This window comes from Vidua chalybeata (assembly GCF_026979565.1).
Source record: "Vidua chalybeata isolate OUT-0048 chromosome W unlocalized genomic scaffold, bVidCha1 merged haplotype SUPER_W_unloc_1, whole genome shotgun sequence".
NCBI classification, from domain to species: domain Eukaryota; kingdom Metazoa; phylum Chordata; class Aves; order Passeriformes; family Viduidae; genus Vidua; species Vidua chalybeata.
The window spans coordinates 248,897-274,118 of record NW_026530320.1 but is presented as its reverse complement, the minus strand read 5'-3'; the positions used below and the strand labels follow the sequence as shown (position 1 = coordinate 274,118).

The following is a 25,222-nucleotide window of genomic DNA, read 5'->3' as shown; positions in this document are numbered from 1 at the left end:
ACCAGTCAATCGGCGAGTTAAGTAAGTACTGTGATGAACCGGAGAACATAAGGAATAGATGGAAAGCGCCAAATGGGTTGTACTGGATCTGTGGAAAAAAGGCCTACAGCGAGTTACCTCAACGCTGGAAGGGATCCTGCACGGTAGGACTAATCAGACCTGTTTTCTTCACTTTACCCAGGTCAGAAAGCAGCTCACTGGGGGCCCCCTTGTATGAATCTCTAAACCAGGAGAGGAGAAGCTTAAAAGAAAATTTTCCTCTCATTGGTGGGGGACAAACTTGGGGGGAGGACGAATGGCCTGCTGAAAGAATTATTGAATACTATGGTCCAGCCACATGGGCACAGGATGGGTCATGGAGATATAGGACCCCCATCTATTTGCTGAACCGCTTAATAAGACTGCAGGCTGTGGTAGAGATTGTATCCAATCATATTTCAGATGCCCTCAAATTATTATCCAAGCACACTCTCAGATGAGGGCTTTTGTATACCAAAACAGGATAGCCCTTGATTACTTACTGGCCGAGGAAGGGGGTGTCTGTGGGAAATTTAACGAATCTCAGTGTTGTGCGGAGATAGACGATTACTATTAGAGACTTGGCCACAGAAATCAAGCGAGTAGCCCATGTCCCAGTACAAAAGTGGAACTCCCTGCTCCAATCATTGTGGTGGGACCATTTGTTCGACGGGGCCTGGTGGAAAAAGGTAATTTTCTTCATTTCATGCTCGGTGGCAGGGGTCATATTCCTACCCTGTCTCATCCCCTGTTTTATAAGGCTCATACACTCAGTGGTACAGGGGATGCAAATAGCAGCCTTACTCACAGATCCAGAATCCGCTCTAGGAAAAACAAACCAGGTATCAAAACTGATGACACTAGAAGAGGAAACACCACATAGCATGGCAGCTGAAGCCCTAGCCAGATTCAAAAAACAAATAAAGGGAAGAGAACAGACACACAAATACTACCACAAAATTCTGGGAGAAGACTTGAATGTGGGGAATTAAGGGAAAAATATATTTTAAACTTTTTGTATGCTCTGTGACCTTATATGAAATAAAATAAAAACTATAGAAATCAGTAGAAGTAATAAGTAGGGCGCGAATTAATGGGTTAATATAAAAGGTGGGGGATTGTTATATGTAACAGGTATAATTCATGCCATTTTTAGCATATATATAATGTTGCCTTCCGCGGAGAAGGCAGGCGACCTGGTTTCAAGACACAGCACGGCGACCCGGCCTCGCCCGGGTCACTCGGGCCACTGACATGCACAGACACCAATGTGGTGGATGGTCAAATGGCGTTTATTATCTCATCTCGTGAGGTTAAATAGTCAAGGGGGTCTTACTACGTCAAAGGGGGACGGTGGATCCGGCTAGGGTTAGTAAGGAGTGGAAAACTACTGGAGTTAGGAGGGGCTGCATGCTTCAGGGGTGATTGATTACCTATAGCAGGATGAGGGGGGAAGGGTCTTGCTTTCCGTCACGTCCCGAGATTTTCCGTTTGCCTGTCCCTATCTACCACAATATAATATTAAATATTTGTTAGAATGTACCCTTTTGTATTAGAAGCCCCCCCCACCCTCTCAGGCAAAACCAGGTGTGTGTTGAAACCCGATTTACAAGCAAAAGGCTGTGCCTTGCCAGGAGACGGGCCTTATTTGGAGCAATAGGGAGACACCCAGGCGCTGATCATCGCATGAACGACCCGAGATGGACATCAGGAATATCCCCCAGGCTGATACATGTGAATACTGTGTTCCCATAAATTTCATCAAGGGTTTCAACAACTCCGGACTTCAAATTGTTCTACCTTGTCGCCAAGAAGGAAATCTCATCAACTTATGGGACTCTGAATGAAACAAAGGACTGAATGCCAAAATCCTGGCTTCAGGCAAAATTTTCCCTATAAAAATCGCTTGTACCAGGATGGTGGTGTGGGAGCATAGAGGAAAACCTCCGCTGAGGCTGACCTCTGTGTCTCGCACCCAGCACCGATCCCGGGCTCAGTGCTGCCCTTTCCTTGTGGCTGGCTAGTTAGATCTCTATTGCTAAAATAAATTTTTAATTTTATTTTTAATTTGGCTGGATCATTTTTCATTTATAATAAAAGGAACAAAAAACAGTATAAAAATGGGGTATCTGAGTTGGTGAGACTGCGCTGCTCTACCTGGAACATCAGGAACATCCCTGCTCAAGAAATGAAGAAGATCCAGTGCCGGCTCTGCAGCATCCTCGCTTGTCGGGAATGCTTCTGCTCAACCCGCGGGCCCCCTAAGCTTTAGGCCTTAAAATAAAAGCTGAAATCACTTTAGCTACGGGAGTGTGTTCCCATTTATAACATGTATTCCCTTCCATATAGGAGTGGGACACAAGTGGGTCCAGAGGAGGGCCACACAACTGATGAGAGGGTTGGAACACCTCTCCTATGAAGGAAGGCTGAGAGAGTTGGGGTTGTTCAGCCTGAAGAAGAGAAGGTGTCAGGGAGACAAGATTGCAGCTTTTTAATACTTAAAGGGGGCTTATAAGAAAGATGGGGACAGACTTTTTAGTAGGGCCGGTTGCAAGAGGACAAGTAGTAATGGTTTTAGACTAAAAGATTCAGACTATGTTAAGGAAACTTCCCAGTCTGACCATTGAAGAGATTCTCTGGCGGTCACACTCCCAGTGCCAGAGACTTTAACTGCTGGGACTGGAACCCCTTCACAAGTGGGTGGCTCCAGTGAGTGTGGCTCCCTCCACATCCCACTCACACAAAGTGTTCTGGTTTGAAAGCAAAACTAGTGAGAGACTCCAAGTCAGAAATACAACTTATTGGGAAAAGGGAAAAAAAAGACAAAAATACATGCAATGATACAAAAGGAAGACCACTGACAAAGTCAGAATACAACATGACACCCCTTTGGCCAGCGTGCTGGTAGCAGTCCAAATTGGAGTGGCTGCAGTCCTCTTGGAGTGGCAGATGTGGTTGCTGTGTCTTCTCGGAAACCTGTGGAAAGGCTGCCTTTCTGTCTAGAAATTCCTGGATTTATCCAGGTGGGAATGCCTAGCTTCTCCCCCTGGGCAGAGCATCTCACAATGGGCTGATGTTATTCTGAGTCACGAGGTGTGTCCTTAATCACCTGTTAAACAGAACTGGCTCCTGGAGATTGTTATCTCTGAGTCATGTGGCAAGACATTGATGGGCCTATTAACAGGAGATAAGGAAAACTGTCCAGATGCAACTGCTACTCGGATGGTAATAGGAAACATCTTGGTGCTCAGTCTTGGACATTATCCACCCCTTTTCCTATTTCCATCTGCATCGTGATGAAACCTTACACATAGTTCTCACTTAAGACTAAGTTTCCTTGTGGTACACAACGGGTTTCCCCATCCTTCTGCATTACCCACCAAGTATAACCGGGTCCTTGAGCAAAAACAATCCCACGGATGGGTTTGTCTTTGCCTGGGGTGGGATTAATCCAGTCTTTCCTAAAATACCTTTCATATGTACCACAGGGACTTTATCTCCATCCACTGAGTGCAAGGGTTCAGATTGGGCAGGACCAGCTCGATTGATGGACCCTCGGGTGTTGACCATCCAGGTAGCTTTTGTCAAGTTCAATTCCCAATTCCTGAAGTTTCCCCCACCGAGTGCCTTCAGGGTGGTCTTAAGCAATCCATTGCATCGTTCAACTTTCCCGGCAGCTGGTGCATGATAGGGGATATGATATATCCACTCAATGCCATATTCTTTGGCCCAGGTGTTGATAAGGCTGTTCTTGAAATGGGTCCCATTGTCCAACTCAATTCTTTCAGGGGTGCCGTGTCTCCACAAGACCTGCTTTTCTAGGCCTAAGATGGTGTTCCAGGCAGTGGCATGAGGCACAGGGTAGGTTTCCAACCATCCTGTGGTTGCTTCCACCATGGTCAGTACATAGCGCTTGCCTTGGTGGGTTTGGGGCAGCATGATATAGTCAATTTGCCAGGCTTCCCCATACCTGTATTTCAGCCATCGTCCACCGTACCACAGAGGCTTCACCCGCTTGGCCTGTTTGATTGCAGCGCAGGTCTCGCAGTCGTGCATGACCTGTGAGATGTTGTCCATAGTAAGGTCCACCCCTCGGTCACGGGCCCATCGGTATGTTGCATCTCTCCCCTGATGACCAGAAGCATCACGGGCCCAACGAGCTAGGAATAATTCTCCCTTATGCTGCCAATCTAGGTCTACTTGTGATATTTTCACCTTGGCAGCTCGGTCTACCTGTTCGTTGTTGTGATGCTCTTCAGTAGCCCGACTCTTGGGTATGTGTGCATCCACGTGTCGAATCTTCACGGTCAGCTTCTCTACTCGGGTGGCAATGTCCTGCCAGATCTCGGCGGCCCAGATGGGTTTCCCTCTGTGCTGCCAGTTGGCCTTTTTCCAGAGACTCAGCCATCCCCACAGAGCATTAGCTACCATCCATGAGTCGGTGTAGAGATAGAGCCTCGGCCACTTCTCTCACTCAGCAATATCCAAAGCCAGCTGGACAGCTTTAAGCTCTGCAAGCTGACTCAATCCACCTTGTCCCTCAGTAGCTTGTGCCACTTGTCGTGTGGGGCTCCACACTGCAGCTTTCCATTTCCGACTAGTGCCTATGATTCGGCAGGAACCATCCGTAAAAAGGGCATATTGTCTTTCAGTTTCCGGTAGCTCATTATATGGTGGGGCCTCCTCGGCACATGCCACTTGATCCTCTTCTTCAGAAGACAATCCAAAAGTCTCCCCCTCAGGCAAGTTTGTTATAATTTCCAGAATCCCAGGGCAATTCGGATTTCCAATACGGGCACACTGAGTGATGAGGGCAATCCATTTACTCCATGTGGTGTCTGTGGCATGATGTGTGGAAGGAACCTTTCCTTTAAACATCCACCGCAGCACTGGTAGCCGGGGTGCCAGAAGCAGCTGCGTTTCGGTGCCAATTACTTCTGAGGCAGCCTGAACTCCTTCATAGGCAGCCAAGATTTCCTTCTCTGTGGGAGTGTAGTTTGCTTCAGAGCCTTTGTAGCTCCAGCTCCAGAATCCCAGTGGTCGACCCTGAGTCTCCCCAGGCACTTTCTGCCAAAGGCTCCAGGACGGACCATGGTTCCCGGCTGCAGAGTAGAGCACGTTCTTTACCTCTGGTCCTGTCCTGACTGGGCCAAGGGCTACCACATGAGCAATTTCCTGCTTGATCTGGGTGAAAGCTTGTTGCTGCTCAGGGCCCCAGTGGAAATCATTCTTCTTGCGGGTGACCAGGTAGAGAGGGCTCACAATCTGGCTATACTCAGGAATGTGCATCCTCCAAAAGCCTATGGCACCTAGGAAAGCTTGTGTCTCCTTCTTCTTGGTAGGTGGAGACATAGCGGTGATCTTGTCGATTACTTCTGTCAGGATCTGATGATGTCCATCTTGCCACTTGACTCCTAGAAACCGAATTTCTTGAGCTGGTCCCTTAACCTTGCTTCGCTTAATGGCAAAACCAGCTTTCAGCAGAATCTGGATAATTTTTTCTCCTTTTTCAAAGACTTCCCCTGCTGTGCTCCCCCACACAATGATGTCATCAATATACTGTAGATGTTTGGGAGCCTCATTCTTTTCCAGTGCAGCCTGGATCAGTCCATGGCAGATGGTGGGACTGTGCTTCCACCCCTGGGGTAGTCGGTTCCAGGTGTACTGCGCTCCCTTCCAGGTGAAGGCAAACTGAGGTCTGCATTCTGCTGCCAAAGGAATGGAGAAGAAGGCATTCGCAATATTGATGGTCGCATACCACTTTGCTGCCTTGGACTCCAGCTCGTACTGAAGCTCCAACATGTCTGGCACGGCAACGCTCAGTGGTGGTGTGACCTCATTCAGGCCACGGTAATCCACCATCAGTCTCCATTCCCCACTGGACTTGCGCACTGGCCATATAGGGCTGTTGAAAGGTGAATGGGCCTTGCTGACCACCCCTTGGCTCTCAAGTTTATGAATCATCCCATGGATGGCGATCACAGAGTCTCTGCTGGTACGATATTGACAACGGTGTACTGTTGCTGTGGCAATTAGTACCTGTTGTTCTTCAACTTTCAGCAGTCCCACAGCAGAGGGGTCGTCTGAGAGGCCGGGTAAAGTATTCAGCTTTCTGATGTCTTCTGCCTCTACGGCAGCTATTCCGAAAGCCCAATGATGTCCTTTTGGGTCTTTGAAATATCCATTTCTGAGATAGTCTATGCCAAGGATGCATGGGGTCTCTGGGCCAGTCACGATGGGGTGTTTCTGCCACCCATTCCCAGTTAAACTCACTTCAGCCTCCAATACAGTAAGCTGCTGGGATCCTTCTGTTACCCCAGAAATAGAAATGGATTCTGCTCCTACATATCTTGATGGCATCAGGGTACATTGGGCACTGGTGTCAACCAAAGCTGTATATATTTGTGGTTCCGACGTGCCAGGCCATCGAATCCACGCAGTCCAATAGATCCGATTGTCCCTGTCCTCTACCTGGCTAGACATCCACAACAACAATTACAGGCCTTCCCGGTACTGCAAAGCTACCCATTTGCGAACAATACACAGGGGCAACAAGTGGGTCCGCAGGGTTTGATATACCCACTGCCGACACAGTAACTATTTTGACCAAAGAAATATGCAAAGTGCCCCTTGATGCCTATGGTCCAATAGGACGGGGATTAAGTGCATTTTTGATAGGGAGGTCAAGTACTACACTTAAAGGTATTCATGTGCATTTAGGACTTATTGATGCTGGTTATTTAGGACAGATTCATGCTATGGTATCAATTGATGACCCCCCCTGTCACTATTCAGAAAGGAACTTGCACTGCTCAACTTGTACCTTTTGTGAGTTCTGTTCCCAATACAGTGGACCAAAGTCGTGGCACAGGAAGTTTTGTATCAACAGGAGTACCTCAAGTGTTCTGGACTGAGAAAGTAATGGAAAACCATCCAGAAAAGACATGCATCCTCACAGCCAGTGGATATCATCCAGGAACCATATCGGTAACAGGTTTGATTGACACTGGAGCAGATGTTACAATACTCTCGTGACTTTGTTGGCCTCAGTCGTGGCCTCTCACTCATGCAAGTTTTGGACTCATGGGGTTGGGTGGTGCTACAACAGGTGGCTTGTCAGCCATTGTAATTAATGTGAAACATCTCAATGGCCAACAAGCTAACATCAGACCCTGTGTTGCCGAGGTTCCTCAAAGTTTGTGGGGACGAGATTGCTTATCTCAATGGGGTGTCAAAATTACTACGGATTTTTAATAGGGGCCACTGTGATGCAGGGCGGTGAATGTCCAGTTGTAGCCTTGACATGGTTGACGGATAGACCTGTCTGGGTTGATCAGTGGTCACTTACTACTGAAAAGCTTACTGCCCTGCAAGAATTAGTTACGGAACAATTACAAGCGGGACATACTGAAGAATCATTCAGCCCCTGGAATACCCCTGTTTTTGTAATAAAAAAAGAAATCGGGAAAATGGAAACTTTTACATGATTTACGGCAGATAAATGCTGTAATGGCAACAATGGGAGCTTTACAACCAGGCCTTCCTACACCCACAATGATTCCACAGGAATGGCGAATAGTTGTCATTTATTTGAAAGATTGTTTCTTTACTATTCCATTGGCTGAGCAAGACAAAGAAAAATTTGCTTTTATTGTGCCTTCCACAAATCATGTTGAACCCAATAAAATATATCAATGGAGAGTTCTCCCCCAAGGCATGAAAAACTCGCCAACTATTTGCCAATGGTTCATGGCACAGGCCTTGTCAAAAGTGTGAGAGCAATTTAATAACTGTTATTGTTATCATTACATGGATGATATATTGTTGGCATCTGACAACAAACAACAGTTATCAGCTCTTAAAGAATGTGCTGTGACAAATTTGAAAGCCTTTGGTCTGATTATTGCCCCAGAGAAAGTGCAGGAACACATGCCTTGGAAATATCTAGTTATGTTGGTGACCAACACTCAAGTTATGCCTCAACCTGTACTCATGTTTCTCAATATTATGGTACCAACCCTAGGGGTCTATCTGCTTTAGAGGAATGTCAGGATCTGTGATATTTAAATGCTCCCGAGATTGTAGAAAGTCTCTGTCTTTCAGCCCCGCTGCCAAAGGAGGAGTCGTAATTCGTCTGTGCTGGTTTTCAAGGTTGTTTATTTCTTCTTATCTAAAATATTTTCTCTCTGACCTACAGCAGGTCTGTCTTGCAGGACAGCGTGCGGGGCTCTGCCCCTCAGTGGGATGTTACAAACATTATATACTATCAACTACATGTGCTATATTTACAATAACATGTCAATATCTATCACCCATGTTGAACAGTGTGTCCCCAGCCTAAACCAATAGAAAAATGCCAACACCACAGTGAAACATGGAGGGCATGAAGAAGAAGAAAAAGGACAAGGCATGCCCAATTTTCTTCCATCTTGCCCCCTTTGAACCCCTTATCTAGAATCCTAAAATTCTACTTTTGCACCTGTGCCACACTAATTACTACTTATATCAAACACTCAGAGCTTGTAATTCCTCCTGTAAGATTGAAAACTCTTTTCCATGGACAGAGATCAGAGACAGTGTCTCTCGGGGCTCTGTACAGGGGAGTTTCTGACCCCCTGCCAGGGTCCCAGACCTTCCAGGGCAGCCAGAGAGGGATGCCCTGGATTCCCACAGAGGAATGGCAAACTGACAGTGGATACTTTTTCTCATGCAATGGTTGCTTCAGCATTAACAGGAGAAAAAACTCGTGATGCTATTCATCATTTTTATCATGCCTTTTCTATCCTAGGTGTTCCATGTCACATAAAAACAGATAATGGCCCAGCATACGCTTCGCAGAAAATGCAAGCATTCTTTCGTGCTTGGGGCACTGAGCATTCAACAGGCATTCCACATGTTCCCATGGGCCAAGCGATCATCAAAAGGGCTCATGGTCTTCTTAAACGTCAGGTTCAAAAACAACAAGGGGGAATGCAACAGAAGTCACCTCAAGTGAGATTAGATAAAGCTGTTTATGTGTTAAATTTTTTGCGTCCCCTACCTGACTCACAGTTATCTCCAATTTTTCACCATTTTTCCTCTTTGAATTCTAAGCAACCAGATTTTCGTAGAAATGTTAAGGTACGGGTTAAGGATTTAATTACTGGTATGTGGTCTGGTCCAGTGGAACTAATAACCTGGGGGAGAGGTTATGCTTGTGTTTTGACAGATAATGGTCCTCGATGGGTTCCTGCTCGCTGTATTAAACCTTATCTGAAACGTGCAGGAAGGAATAGAATGGATGGTTCCGCAGTCAAAGCAGAACATGCAGATGACACTGGCTAAGGCCATATATCAGGACATGTATCTCATCAGTATTCATGTGTTTTCATAGTAATTAAAGGATATGGGTTTGGTTTACACTTATCAGGATCTTCTTTTGAGCACTTTGGATGGTTATAATTTATTAGACATATAACTTGATAGGATAGAGTAGTTAAATTTAAAAGCACTTATAGATGCATGAAGGACAGGAATGATTGTGTTAAGAATGGCAATGTTAATTTTTGTTGATGGTTGTGATTGTTGTTTGTGTTTCCCCTGTCTGCTTGGATTTTTGCAAAGGCCCCTGCAAAAATCCATAGCAGCTGTATTTACAGTTCAAAAACAAAAAGGGGGAATTGTGGACGGGGCTAACAGCGGGCCTGTTAGCTAAAGGAGCGAGAAGAAGCTGAGAAGCAAGAAGAAGCTGATAAGGAGCTTTCTCCAAGGATGTTACCAAGGAGACCAAGAGAAGAGAGGAATTGAAGAAAGATAAGGAGGGAACTTTGCAGCTGGACAAGAAAGTTAGCTGAAGTCACTGTTACTTTTCACCAATGGTGTTATGTTGAATTATTGTGGCCAATAGTTAGGGTAGAAGAAGTATAAACAATTAGAAAGTGTATAAAAGGTCAGCCATTTCCATAATAAAGAGTTGCCATCAGAAGACTGCTTGATGTCTCTGCTTTGTGTCGTGACCACCTCAACAACGACAGTGTTATATACGACTCAGACCCCGGGTGGGAATGAGTAAATAAAATTTCATTATAACCTGTTAAAATTACAAAGCAAAGGGGGTACAGCACTGGGAGCATAGTGAGACTCTTTCTGCTCACCAGAGGCTCAGCTCACAAAATGGCATCTCCGCCTTTTATACACTCAAGGTTGCATCAGCCACATTAAATATTCATAAGCAGTTCTTATATGTCCTCCCGGCACCTCCCACAGTCTGTGGCTTTACTTGGCTCCTCCTAGGGTCCATGGCCTCATCCTTATAAGTAGATTTGGCTCCTCCCAAGGTCTGTCATTTAGTCTTCTGTGCCTTTTTGTTGGTGGAGCCCCTCTCGCATCTTGATTGGTGGTGAGATGCTTATCCTGCCAAGCCTCCCAGCAACAAGTGTCCCCTCACTCCCTGCCACCTCTTGAAAGGGGCAAATATATGCCCTCCCCCACTTGTTTTGACAGCTCTGTCGCCAGAGCTGCCAGGCTGCAACCACACAAGGGGAAGGGAAGGATTGGAGGGAGAACAGAAAAGGGTTCAAAACCAAACTGAGACAACTGAAGTACATGTCAAAAGATCTATAAACCTTAACAGAACTTCTTCCCACCATACTTAATAATGCCTCCTCATTTGCATGAGCCAATCACTACACCTTATTCATAACACATAAGAATTTCACTAATTGACACAGATTGTTACTCACTCAAGACTGTGCTAAATCTCTGGATTTAGAGAAAAGAACAGAGACACAAGGAAAAAGAAAATCGGGGGATATACATTAGAAGGGAGTCTTAGGTATTAGGCATTTCGGGAAGTCAGTACCTCTAAAGTACCTCAGCCAATGGTATAAAGAGAGGGACATGCAGCCAGGAAATTAGGATAAAAAGGAGGCTGCGTCCCTCTAAAAATTTTGAGACACCCCATAGGGAAATGCCCCATAGCCTCTCCCTTTATTCGAATAAAGTTGCAGAACTCCTCTGTCTCCTTCTTGGACATAAACCTCTGGTGTTTGTGGATTAATTTTCCTGACACTATGATGAGAGTTTTATGTTAATTGGATGTTGTATTTAATCTTTTGCCAAAGTTCCTTGATTTTCTATATTTTGCCAGTAAACCTTTGTGTACTTTTGACCTCTTGAGAATATCTGGTCCCTATTTCTCCCATGCGTCTAACCCAGAGTAAAGGAACCTTGGTAAACCCCTTGCATTTAAATGCCTTAGGGTGTTACATTTTAAATATGTGTTGTTGCTCTGGGTTTGATGAAGATGTATTTTGTTTGGAGATGTGAGAAACTATGGTCACTTTTAAAATTTCAAAGGTTCATTAAACCTTAACAAAAATACACCAGAAGACTGAATAAGGAAAAATTACAGCACTGGGAGTCTCCATGACCAGCAGCCATATGCCTGTCTACAGAATGGATGCTCTGCTTTTTATACCCTTGGCCCCTCCCAAAGTCTCATCAGTCAGCTCCTTCTCTGCCGTCCATTGGTGGAGATGACTTTCTTACAACTTGATTGGAGGTCAGGTGTTGCCATACTGTGCCTCCTAGTAACAAGCTTGCCCTCCCCTAAATGCCCCAACTAGTGACTACAATGCAAGGGAGGGGAAGAGGACTATGGGGAGAACATAAAAAATAGCATAACTATACATCTATAAAACTTCTTTTAACGTACACATAATATTCATCTCTTAATTGTGAGAGCCAACCATCACATTACCCATTTATAACAGGAGAGAACTGCCAGCTGCAGAATAAGGAGAGAGAGTTTTCAGTTAAAACCGATATTCTCCAGCAAAAATTATTATGGAATCCCACATATAGAAGCCTAACCAGAATTTGCTTTCCACTAATAGTTGGAAGCTTGTAAAGCCTGATCAGACCCAGATATGGTTTGGGGAAAACTGGCCCACCCACAGTTGGTAGCAGAGAAAATTGGAACTTTGGCAAAAGAAGAAAAAAAACCCTTTGGTAAGGGAATCACATGGGAGTCTGAAATGGCTACCCAGAAAAAGATACATGTTTTGGGATGGCCAGAGAAAGCTGATTAAGTTGCCAACTGCCTTGGAGGATGAAATAATTGCTCGCTTCAGAGCAGAACAAGAACTAATGGCCCAAAAGCACCTAGCCCAAAACCTGAGAAACCTGTTAAAGAAGTCTGTGCAAAGTCAAAGGGCTTTAGAGATGCAAATTAACATCACTGGGGGAAGTGTGAATGTCAGCCTGGGGGAGGAGTTAGGCCTCTCCAAACATGATCTCACCCCTCTCAGCCTTGGGGAAGAGTTTAATGCACCAAAGTCAAACCCTTCCCCACACCCTAAACTCCACCGTCCTGTAAAAAGGAGTAGGTGGAGGCAGCACTCCCTGAGCATATCACTGATGTCACCTCCCTCCACTCCTTGGAGGAGGGGTTTGACTCCCTTTTTCCCCTCACCAGAAGCCCTGCTCTCTTGTTAAGACAGAATTTGCATATCAAGAGACAGAGCCGATGGTGATGATATCACACCCTGCAACAGAATTGGTTAAGTTGCAAGGTAATATTAGCAGTCATCCCAAAGAAAATGACTCTTTTGAAAATTTTACTAATGCGGGGAAATAAAATAAAGGTTTCCCTAAAGGAAGCACATGGGAAAGAGCTCTGGTCTTTTGATTAAGAAGCAAATTGTTGTGTGAAAAGTTTAAACTTGTTGGAGGGGGAGAACTTATCCCTCTCCCCACTCCAACATGTGGTAAAATTACTGGGAGAATGTGGGAGGCAGCAGGCTTCCAACCAATGCTTGAGAATCAGCTGGTACCTCGTCCGCCTTCTCCCAGGTTATTATTATTTATTCCAAAATTTAAGAGTGGATATTGAGCCCTGCCTGCCACCAGAGGTGGGGATGGAACTGCTGCTGCAGAATCTGTCACCTTTTCAGGAAAAATACTTTTATCACTATGCAAGTCTGTTGTTTTAGTATATCGTCTCCAGCCAAAAGACTAGGTGCACATTCAGATGAGAATAAAGTCAGCTACAGACAAAGACGAACACAGAGGAACTGTACTGGAAATATGCTGCAGATTAAGCTGCAACAAAACGTAAAACTCTAAAATAAAATACATTAAATGGTTTATGCTTTTGTATTTCCAGAACAGTGTTCCCAGCATGCCATCACTATTAATTCTTCTTGGATTAGTCAACCATCCTAGCAGGGCCTTGAAACAACTGTGATAGCAAATACCAGAGGAGTAAGTGAGCAAGAAAGGAGTGGTGTCCTTTTCACTAAGGACCACTCTAACATCACACACATAGAACAAATACTACACTGACAGTAGAACAAATACTACATTTATAGATGGTTATTTGACAAATTAAAAGTGAAAAGGTCTCAAAAGGTGGATGGCTACTCTAACTTTTTTACCTACATGTGGCTGAGAATACTCAACAGCATTGTTAAGGTACTAGATAGCTTCAGTTTCATAAGTGATTGTTGCATTTTGACTGTTATGATTATATTCACATATGTATATATAAATTTGTTGCTTGCAATATTTTAAGATGCTAATATTTTCTCTCTGGTTGCCACAGTTGGTGGAAAAAGTTCATCCCTCAATTTAGTTTTGTGAACTCACAGATAGGATTTCAAATGATCATGGAAACTAAATTGTGTACCTCTTCCTATCTCCTCAGAGCAGAGTGTAAAATTACCAAGGAAAGCACATGCACTAATGGTAAGAAAGATTTTGGGTTGGAGAACCACTGAAGGGTTTGATAAAGTTGAAAATGTATTTGGTCCAAATGCAGGACCCTGACTAAAATGATATGCTGAGGAGATTGGAAGGACTGAGTGTTGTTATAGCTTTGACTCCCACCCCTGAGGCAATCTAGATTATTTTAAGTAGTAGAATTGTACTGAATGTTGTTTCCCATGGTGCCCACTTACCTTTTCCTCTTTCCCTGAGAACAGGTTCTGGGAATCTCCCTGAAACCTGGTTGGTGGTGATGCCTCAAGTTTTAGCTTTTATATTTTTCAGATTCTGTACTGCTTTAGTGTGTACTTCTGAGCTTCATATCAGGGGATAGTAAGCTCTTTTCACAGAGTAGGTAGACAAAACAATTCCTTTTCTAGCTGGGGACCAAAGACAATCGCTCCAAATCTCAGGCCCAAGAGCATAAACAACGGTGGACTGAAGAGAGAAAAACAAGAAGGATGGGACCATAAGCTAAAGCCATAATTGGACACTTAACCTCAATATGCAAATGGACCAAAACTTATAAAAGTGTGAGACCCCGTGACCGGTCGTGCATTTTGTGACCATTTAGGGTTCATCTTGGGTGTAGCTCTGGCTGGGCTTCTGTGCTACCCAAGGTGTATCCATTGAGGCCTTCTAATAAATACCTACTTTATTGTTTAGCTCCGTCTAGTCTCTGTTCTAGGTCAGCCTTCACAAGGCATCAGTGGGAGGGATAAGGGTGGCAATGTGGGACATGTATATTTGTTTGGGTTGTGGGGATACCTGGACTTGTAAAATCATAGACTCCAAAAGGCAAGGTGGACAAACTATTGATCCTTAGATTTGGACAAGGAGTGCAATGTACTACACTATCAATAAGCAATAGAGAACCCTAAATTGAACTCACCAAGCTATTTTGGAGCCCAGCTTACAAGTCCAACAAGTATAAAAAAATAATTGTATAAAATTGTATATAACTGTCTTGGGGTGATTTTATAACAATACCCCTATCATCTGCTTTATGCCCAGAAATGGGTCCTACAGCTTTAAGCTGGGCCCAGGGGAAAGGGGGAGGCCACAGGAATTCTTTCAGAGGTTTGTGTTCAAGCTCACACACACTCTCCCGTGCTTCTTTCAGAGTACTTTCTTTGCTTTTAGCTAGCTTCTTTTTGTTAGCTGAGGCAAGAAGTTTTCCTGAGACTGCAATAGCCATTTCTCTGGTGATTTCTGTGGCTTCTGGAACTGTTCAGCTTAGCTCTGGTCCAAAAAATCACACCATCGCCAGGAGCCGGCAGGGAGGCCCCGGGACACCGCATCCTGGCTCCGGACCTCAAGAGGAGCCGAGCCACAGCTACAGAAAGAACTCTGAACCCACCAGCTTTCTCTGCAGTGAGAAAGTTCAATATTAACAGTTATTCTTTTTTTTCCCATGACTGTGAGCACTCTGTTTGTTAAATAAACAGGGTTTTTCACTTTTGTCCAAGAAATTCCTTTCATATCAGTAGGGGAGGGAGTACCAAAACCTGACTTCTTTAAAGGAGACATTCATTTCAGGATGTTTCCTCCTAAACTTGTCTCAAACTGAGACAATAACATTCAACAATGCTGAAACTCGTGGAAGAAGAGTATTATCTCAAGGAACACAAAGGAAATCTTGGACCAAGCTGCTGGACTCTGGGTGCTGAAAGACTGATGAAAGACTGGTTCATGAACTCTCCCTCTGAATCCTGATTTGAATCGAACCTTGAATGCAATTTTAGAGACTCACAGGGTGGGGGGGGGAAGATGAACTGCATAGAAGGATATTAATTAGACTACACTTTGATTATTGGAATAGCAATTGCCCATTATAAGACTTCCAGTATACTTTCCTCTTCTTTCCTTTCTGCTCTGTCTGCTAGATTAGACCATGAGAGGAAAGGTACCATTACTGTGGTCCCGGTCTATAGCAGTCAGAGGCCCTGCAAGGCCTCCGGGGCAGTCACTTGCCTAAGATAAGAAATGCCTAGTCATGATGACTGGACCAAAGAAGCCCCTCTTCTGCATTCAGACCCTTGTTATCTCTCTCTAAGACTATAGGTCATATTCGCCTCGACCCTTACTATTGGACCATTTCCCAAAACCCACATACCCTATATAAACCCCCATTTCTGCCCATTTCGGCAGAAGAGCTGTCACTGAAACTCTTCGCAGAAGCTGCCAATAAAGACACCTCTGTGGAACCTCATACAGCCTTCTCCTCTCTCTCCCTGTGTCTGCCTGGGGCACCTTACCAAGCAAAGAGCTGCAATCACTGAAGAGCTGAATTCACCAAAGAGCTGATCTCACTTAAGAGCTGAGCTACTTGCTAAGATTGCCTGCGGCTGGGAGCTTGCCTGAGGGACCCGGACAGGTTGTGCTTATCAGCCCAGTGCTATCCAGGATACCTATGGCTGCCCGGGGTCGGACGGGCCCCTGGGACCCCAGGCTGCATTACCGGTCAATGTCTCGAGCCACAGGGTGGTTGTCAGAGACTGGATGGAGAGACTGATGTCTGGAGACATTTTGGAATGCTTGTGTGTGTGGGAGAGAGCGGGTCAGGCCTTGCTCTAGGGAGACAGTGCCTTGCCCCCACACCCCCAGCCCCACAGTGTCTGTCAATCAGGGCACACCAGACGCAGTGCCCAAGTCTTGCCCAAACCAGATCCTGAGTGGCCCAGTGACCAGATGTCCCAGCTTGGGGGATGGAGGATTGAATCCTAAGTGGTATGTAACAAAAGGTTAACCACAAGTAACATTGCAACAAGATGTGCAGGTAAAACAAGCAAGATAGCAAAGAATGCAAGATAGCAAAGCTAGTGAGTTAACAAGCACGATCAAGAGCAAGATAGCAAATTTTAATGGAACTTGAAAAGCGCAAAATTAGCTAAAAACAGGTTAGACTAAAAAACAAGAAGCACCAGACATGCACTGAAGATAAAGGTAAAAAGTTCAAATGTGAGGAAGACTACAGAAACCTTCATCAAAAGACTACCAGAAGGCTGACGACCACCACAGAAGGAACTGACACATACACAAAAGCAACAAACTGTTGTAAAACCATGACACAGCTTTATGCAAATATGAGTATGCTAATGATATGTTGTAATTGTGACATTGTGTGGAAGGACTTTTAAAATGTAACTGAAGGCTAGCGAAGATTGAGTGAGTTTTTGGCAGAGAGATGCCCCTCTGTCCCAGCGCTGAATAAACAAATTCCTGCTCTGTAGCCATCTGACCATAGAGTTTTATTTTCTTGCCCAGTTTTGGGCTTCAGGGGCTATGGAGGCCCAGGGGTTTAAAAGGCTGACAATGAGGTGAGCATATGTTTTGACCCTGCCCCCTCTTGGAGTCTAGGCTGGAACCCAGGAGTTGGTAGATATGTGTGTTTTTCTATATATTTTTTGTCTTTGTCTCTCTTTCTCCTTCTTCTAATCCCGTTCTCTTGTAACAATTTGGGTAACATAATACTGAATTGATTTAAAGTTTGCTAAGCTAAATGGGCTAGGTTAATGCTAAGTGTTTTATGTTAATTGTATGTTGTATTACATCATTTGCCAAAGTTCCTTGATTTTCTATATTTTGCCAGTAAACCTTTGTGCAATTTTGACCTCTTGAGACTATCTGGCCAGTATTTCTCCCATGCGTCTAACACAGAAAAGGGAACCTTGGTAAACCCCTTGCATTTAAATGATTTGGGATGTTACAGTGCATTGGTACAGAGGCACTTCCGTTGGGCTGTCAGCCACATCACTTTTTTGGACAAGGATCAAGCCCCAATTCCTTTGCAGCATTTCTCAAGTATATTGGTTCCCGATACATCAGAAGCCCCTGGCCCTTCTCTGTTGCTCAAAACTCCATCCCCTTTCACTGCTGAATTTCATTTAAAGCCCTCCTTGTAAGTCTGGCCAGTTTGCTGGTGAAGACCTGTGGTAGTCTGTTATTTTACAGTTTGTTCTTCTGTAGTATGTTTTAATATTCCTTGTTATAAGTTCGTAATGGTTCATTCTATGTACCCCATTTGGCTTCCCTGATGGTTCAGTCCTGAGTTGTTTACCACAGTTTTCCCCACCAAAATATATGTCAATACACATGTCAATCTACCTGTATACCTCCCTTGTTCCCTTGTCATACCCTTGTCTGTCAAAGATAGCACACTCCTTTGGTTCTGGTGTGCTCCCTGTCTTTCATCCCTTCCTCAAGGCAGAATTGGATTGTAAGGTTTGCTCCTTCCCCATGTTGGCTTCTATTGGGGAGCCCTTACCCTGCACCCCTCCCCTAATGCCCTCCTGCCCTCCTATTGGTCAAAGGTTGTGTCCTCCCCGTGTTCCCTCTACCCTATAAAAGTAGTCTGTTCAGGTTCAGATTTGTCACTTGCTCTGCCCGACTTCGAGATTAAACTATTGGAGATTCAGACAAGTGTCCTTCCCTTATTCCTTTGCCTCGGTTTCCTCATGCTCTGTGCCTCTGATGTGCTACCCACGCCGCAGCAATCACCGCCACCCGCAACAGTCTCAGCAGAGACTCGGGGGTGGCCACTCGCATGTCTGGCCTCCAGCCACAAGTGGGACAGCTAGTCGGCGAACCTCCATCCCGTGGCCGCTGAGAGCCAGGTGCAAAAACCCTCTTGCCCCACTTGGTCACGTGAATCCCATCAGCTCCCAACAGACCTGGCTCGTTAAAGGTAGCTCCATTATCATAGAAGCCAAAACTTTGCATATGGAACCAGCTACGCAGCCCGGCATTCAGCTGTTCCATTTGTCTCCTCCTTCCTGGACCACTTCCTTAGAATGGAGACTGATAGAGGTGACCAACATCACTTGTGATCCTGATCCTTTTAACATCGCTCCTACAGACATTACTCTCCTGGGAGGGTTCTAAATTGCCTTATCAGATGCTACAAATAGTAGGAGCAGTATTACGGCCTGGGGTTCCTGGGGTCTATCTGACCCTGGCTGCCGTAGGTGTCCCGGATAGCGCTGGGCAGCTAAGCACAACCTGTCCGGGTCCCTCAGGAAAGCTCCCAGCCGCAGGCAATCTTAGCAAGTAGCTCAGCTCTTAAGTGAGATCAGCTCTTTGGTGAATTCAGCTCTTCAGTGATTGCAGCTCTTTGCTTGGTAAGGTGCCCCAGGCAGACACAGGGAGAGAGAGGAGAAGGCTGTATGAGGTTCCACAGAGGTGTCTTTATTGGCAGCTTCTGCGAAGAGTTTCAGTGACAGCTCTTCTGCCGAAATGGGCAGAAATGGGGGTTTATATAGGGTATGTGGGTTTTGGGAAATGGTCCAATAGTAAGGGTCGAGGCGAATATGACCTATAGTCTTAGAGAGAGATAACAAGGGTCTGAATGCAGAAGAGGGGCTACTTTGGTCCAATTATCATGACTAGGCATTTCTTATCTTAGGCAAGTGACCACCAGGGAGGCCTTGCAGGGCCTCTGGCTGCTACAACCTTTGTCCTTCTTAGTGAGGTGAAGCCCCTCTTTCTCAATCAGATACAGATGCACAGGGCCCCAAGCTCATTGAACGCAAAACCCTGTTGCATGTGCAAACTCCGCAGACAATTACTGATGCACACTATCAGTGCCGTCTTTCTCCTGCCATTTCCCACCAGCAATAGGACTGAGGAAAAAAAACCCTGGGCCAACATGCCCTTGAATACTGCCCTCAGTGCTCTAGGGTCATTGCTAGGGAAAACCTGGTATAATGGATTCACTCCTCCTGTTTGAACTATCTGAACTTTGGCCCAGGCAGATGATCAACAAGTAGGATTATGCAAAGAAAACCCCACTGCATGAGGGTATTGGCGAGAAACCAGCACCAATGCCAACAAACTGTTTTGCCTGGAGTCTGGGCTAATAAACAGCCAAAACTGCATGAACACAGCAGAAATCTGACTAAGAGTCAACCACCGGATGATACCAATAAGTGCAGTCATCAGGGTCTGTTAAGTTCCCTCTTCATAGCAACTGGCTGTGCAGCAGTGAACTCCCCTCAAGAAGGGACGCCTCTCAAGGTTACCCCTCGAGGCTCAGAGATCCCTTACCTGACACCAGACATCAATGGGGTGGGGTGCTAAGTGACATTCTTTTCACAAGCTTAGTGATAATCTTTGTATCCCATACTAAAAGTAGGTGTAGTAACTAGCTGACTATTTACCACAAACCCATATGTACTTTTTAAAGATTTTACGGACATAAATTTACCAACTAGAACTCAATAAACTAATCAGAGATCAGATCTCTCCAAGTGTTCTCTGACTCTTCTCCTGACCCACCTGAACGGCATCAAAAAAAAATGTGGTGGGTTGACCTTGGCTGGATGCCAGGTACTGACAGAGCTGCTCTATCACTCCCCTTTCTCAACTGGACAGGAGAAAGAAAAGAGAAAATAAGATGAAAAACAGCTCGGAACTGGAGATAAAGCAGGTTTGCTGTGATGCGGTTTTTGCTTTAAGTTTGTGTTTGCCCACTATTCTCCTCCCTAATCTCCTCCCCTCCCGAGTTACCCATCTCCCCAAGCCCTTCCCTAACTTCCTCCCTCCCAAGTTGTCAATCCTCCCTATCCCTACCCCTTTTTCCAGAGTGTTCCTTGTCTATCTTGTAGTATTCGATACCCCATTTGTTGCTTTGTATTATCCCCCTCCCCTGCTCTCCCTGATAGGTTTATAGAATGTTAGTCCTGCCCTAGATTCCTCCCCTGCCATGCCCTCATTGGTTAGTTGCCCTATACCACTCCCCCTATAAAAACCTCTGCAGACACCCTGGGCTTTATCTTGGGGTCCCAGGTTGTGGACCTAATAAATCCATCCAGTTTTACCCCAAGTCCCGTGTCGTCATTATCTGTTCCTGTGCCGGACCAAGAGATAACTGGGAAGAACAGAGCTCACAGGGGGAAAGTCGCGCCCCTGCTGTCACTGCCCAGCACAATACAGCGCACTGCGACACAGGTTAGTAAAGGAAAAGAGAATGCTTGCATGCGAACAAGTAAAGAGGAAAAAGAAAATCATTCTATCCGCTAGTTCCCATCAGCAAGCATTGTCCAGCCACTTTCTGGGAAGCAGGGCTTCAGCACATGTAGGGGTTGCTCCGAAAGGCAAAATTTGTAATTAACAAATGTGCCCCCTTCCCCCTCCTTAACTTAGCTTTTATATCTGAGCTGAAGTAATATGGTACAGAATAGCCCTCTGGCCAGTTTGGGTCAGTGGGCATAGTTGTGTCCCCTCCTAGGATCTTACCTACCTGAAGCCTATCGATGGGGGCAAAATGTTGGAGAGACAGCACTGATGCTGTGCCAGCACTGTTCAGCAGTAGCCAAAACACTGAGGTTTCATCAACATATTCTAGCTACAAATGCAAAGCATAGTACTGTGAGGGCTGCTGTGGAGAAAATTAACTCCATCTCAGTAACACCCAATACAATCTCCACTCCTTACTCCATACCATTTGCATCACACTCAGATCTCACTGAATTATATATATAGATCTATATCTATCTTCTAATAATTCCATTGTATTTATTTGTCATGACTGAAGTCCCTTCTTACCAATGTTTACAACTAAAATTCCGTGCTAAATCCATCTATATGCCTAACACAGATGCATACATTTTTATTAACTACTGTCCCCTGTCCTTTCACAGATAAATATTTATTTCCCATTTCACAGGCTTCTTCCACCCATCCAGATGTTTAAAAACAGGCCGCAACTTGGGCTCCATTCCATCAAGATGGGTGCTCGGGACAGAAGAGGCAGCACACTCCATTGTTCAGCACCAACACCAGCCCTGCCTGTGTCATCATCACACTCTCCTTGCTCCTAGCGAAATGGTCTCTTCGCCGGTTCATGTCACACCAGCAAGGGACTTCCTGCAACATAAAATTTACACATAGATTATTTTTCACTGAAAGTTAAATCTTCTTGAGGCACACACCAGGTCTCCCCATCCTTCTGCATTACCCACCAAGTTCACCCAGGTCCCTGAGCAAAGACAATCCCATTAATAGGTTTGCCTTTTCCCATGGGAGGAGAATTCCACACCGACCTCCTTAGCCTCTCCCCTGTGTGCAGTATGGGGACCTTATCTCCTCCCACAGTATGTAGTGGTTTTGTTTGGGCAGGACCAGCGCGGTTAGCAGATCTTCTGGTGTTAACCAGCCAGGTGGCCTCTGCTAAATTTGCATCCCAATGCTTCCATGCCCAATTGCCTAACCCTCTTGACAGTCCATCATACCTCTCAATCTTTCCAGAGGCTTGTGGGTGATAAGGGATGTGATATATACTCTTTGCCCAAGAGTTTATGAGGCTATTTCAAAAACAAGCCCCATTGATTCCATTCTTTCTGGGCTACCATGACACCACAAAATGTGTCTCTCAAGGCCTAAGATGGTGTTTCGAGCAATAGCATGACTTAGAGGGTATTTTTCCAGCCAGCCAGTAGTTTCCTCTACTATGATGAGTGTGTAACTCTTGCCTTGGTATGTTCATGGCAGTGGTCCAAGGCAATCAATTTGCCAAACCTCGCCATCTCTAAAACCCAGTTTGGCCATCTATTCCAAGGAGATTGTACTCGTGTGGCTCACCTGATTGCAGCACATGCTTCACATTCATGGGTGACCTGTGTGATAGCCTCTGTGATCAGATCCACCCCTCGATCACAAGCTCATCTGTAGGTTGCATCTTTTCCTAGATGTCCTGATGTTCCATGGGCCCATCGGGCTGTAAATAGTTCACACTTCTGCTCCCAGTCTAAGTCTACCTGAGCTATTTCAATTTTGGCAGCCTTATCAAGCTGTTCATTGTTGTGATGTTCCACAGTGGCATGGCTTTTGGGCATGTAAACATCTACGTGACATTCCTTCAGAGCCATGTTTTCTATCCGTGCAGTGATGTCCTGCCACAACGCAGCAGCCCAAATGGGTTTACCCTTGCATTGCCAATTGGCCTTCTTCCATTGCTGTAGCCGCCTTCACAGGGCATTAGTCACCATCCAGGAGTCACTGTAGAGACACAGTACAGGCCACTTTTCTTCTCCTTCAGCGGCCTCAACGACTCATTGTGTGGGACTCCACATGGCAGCTTTCCACCTCTGATGGTTTCCTACCACAAGGCAGGATCCATCAGTAAAGAGAGCATGGCCTCTTTCATCTTCTGATAACTCATTATATGGTGGTGCCTCTTGAGCTGTAGCCACCTTGCAAATCAATGCTCCAAAATCTCTGCCGGCTTTCATGGATTCTTGAGCCACTGGGTTTCCCCAGTCGAGCTCGTTGTGTGATCAGTGCTACCCACCCACTTACTCCATGTAGCACTATTTGCACGTGTCTAAGTTTGGAAAGACAGGTGTCTGCTAAGGAAGGCAGGAGGCTCCCCTGAAATGGAAAATGTAAACCCCCTCCCTCTGAATTGTAATAAATTTGAAATTAAGGGGGCTCTCAGGCAAAAATATGGGAGCAGAAATAACAGTTCTTTATTAGGGAAGAAAATTAAAAAATAAAAAAGATAATGCAGTAAATCAAAACAAAACTGACAGAGTCAGAATACAACCTGACACCCTGCTGCTCAGGGTGTTGGTAGCAGTCCAATTAGAATTGTGGCGGCAGTCCTCCTGGAGTGTCAGGTGTGGTTCTGTTGGAGCAGTGATCCTGTAGAAGGGTGTAGTCCTCCTCTGAAGGTCCAGTGAAAGAGGCAGCTGTCCCTCTGGGAATCCAGTGGAAAAGCTGTTCTGCTGTCCCAAAATCTGAGATAATATCCAGGTATGAATGCTTGGCGCCTCCCTCTGGGGAGAGCATCTCACAATGAGATGCTGTAATTATATCAGTCATGCAGTGACAGCCAGTGGCCCATTAACAGAACATATCTCCCTGGAGGGAGGATTGGTTTATGAGAGAGATAAGGAAAAACTGACCAATTAACAGAAGATAACTGCCACACCTCTAACAGATGGCAAAAAGAATACATCTTGCCTTGCAATCTAGGACATTACGATGTATTGAAGGGATGCTTCCTTCGAACATCTAGTGTAGCAGAGGAAATTGCAGTGCCAAGAGGAGACAGGCTTCTTTCGAAAAACATTTGAGGATGCTCAAACCCTCTCATACACTGCTAATATTGCTTCTTCAGCTGAAGTGTAGTGGGCCTTCTGACCCTCAATAACCGCGGCTAAAAAACCCTAATGGTTGACCTCGGGTTTCTCTTGATGTTCTTTGCCAGAAGCTCCAAATGAGATCATGCTACTCAGCCGCAGTGTAGAGTATATTTTGGAGGGCTAGTCCAGTCTGAACAGGCCCAAGGGCTACCGCGCAAGCTATTTCCTCTTTGATCTGCTCAAAGGCCTGTTGTTGCCCAAGGCCCCATTCAGAATGGTTCTTCTTCCGGGTGACTCGATAGAGAGGCCTCACAAGCTGACTATAACCTGGAATATGCATTCTCCAAAACCCCAGGCGGCCTACGAAAGCCGGTACTTCCACTTTCTTAGCTGGTGAAGACATAGTTGCTATCTTCTTAACCACATCCATAGGCACATGGTGGCAGCCATCCTGCCATTTGACGCCCAAGAACTGGATGTCCCGTGTAGGTCCCTTGACCTTGCTTTTCTTTATGGCAAACCCAGCTTTCAGAACATTCTGAACTATCCTTTTCCCTTCTCAAACACTTCTTCTGCCTCGCTGCTCCACTCAATGATGTCGTGAATGTATTGTAGACATTCAGGGGCATCACCCATTTCCAGTACACTTTGGATCAGTCCATGAGAGATGGTAGGGCTGTGTTTCCACCCCCGGGGCAGTCGATTCCTGGTGTACTGGACACCTCGCCACATGAAAGCAAACTGTGGTCTGCTCTCTGCTGCCAAAGGAATTGAGGAAAATGCATTGACAATGCCAAGTGCAGCATACCACCTGGCTGCCTTTGACTCCAGTTCATATTGGAGTTCTAACATGTGCAGCACCAGGAGCACGCAGTGGGGGTGTTACTTCATTCAGGCCACGATGGTCTACTGTTAACCTCCATCCTCCATCAGACTTTTGCACTGACCACATGGGACTACTAAAAGGTGAGTCTTGCTGATTGCTCCTTGGCTCTCCTTATTCACCTTTTCTTTGACACTTCTGGGGGGCAATTACTGTAGTTGTTGTTGTTTGGGTCCCTATCTCAGCCATAGTGTCCTCAAATGCACTTTGGGTCCCTGCCTCAGCCACACTCCTCTGACTGTACTGAACTGTGGTTCAACAGACATAGGCCAGGCCCCTGTACAGGGCAAGAAGCTGCTGGGTTTCATAAGGGTAGGTAAGGCACCCTTCTATCAGGTGACGCGTCCATTTGCCAGGGCTCATTGCCTCTTTAGGTGTAAAGTCCCAGGCAAGGTGAGGTGATAACCACTCTAGGAACCTGCCCAAATCCTTCCACACACACTGCCATCCAGGCACCAGCCGCTTCAGGGCACATTTCAAGATCTCCTCA

At 45.6% G+C, this 25,222-nt stretch overlaps 1 protein-coding gene across 1 annotated transcript in view; it reads right to left on the bottom strand.

The window, feature by feature from the left end:
- LOC128782840 (E3 ubiquitin-protein ligase RNF38-like) overlaps positions 1 to 5,880 on the bottom strand; it is a 68,178-nt gene extending 62,298 nt beyond the window's left edge. Inside the window, 3 exon segments of the mRNA XM_053933329.1 lie at positions 3,925 to 4,146; positions 4,252 to 4,387; positions 5,684 to 5,880. Of these exon segments, the coding sequence (XP_053789304.1) occupies positions 3,925 to 4,146; positions 4,252 to 4,387; positions 5,684 to 5,880 (555 nt within the window).
- Between the last annotated feature and the right edge of the window lie 19,342 nt (positions 5,881 to 25,222).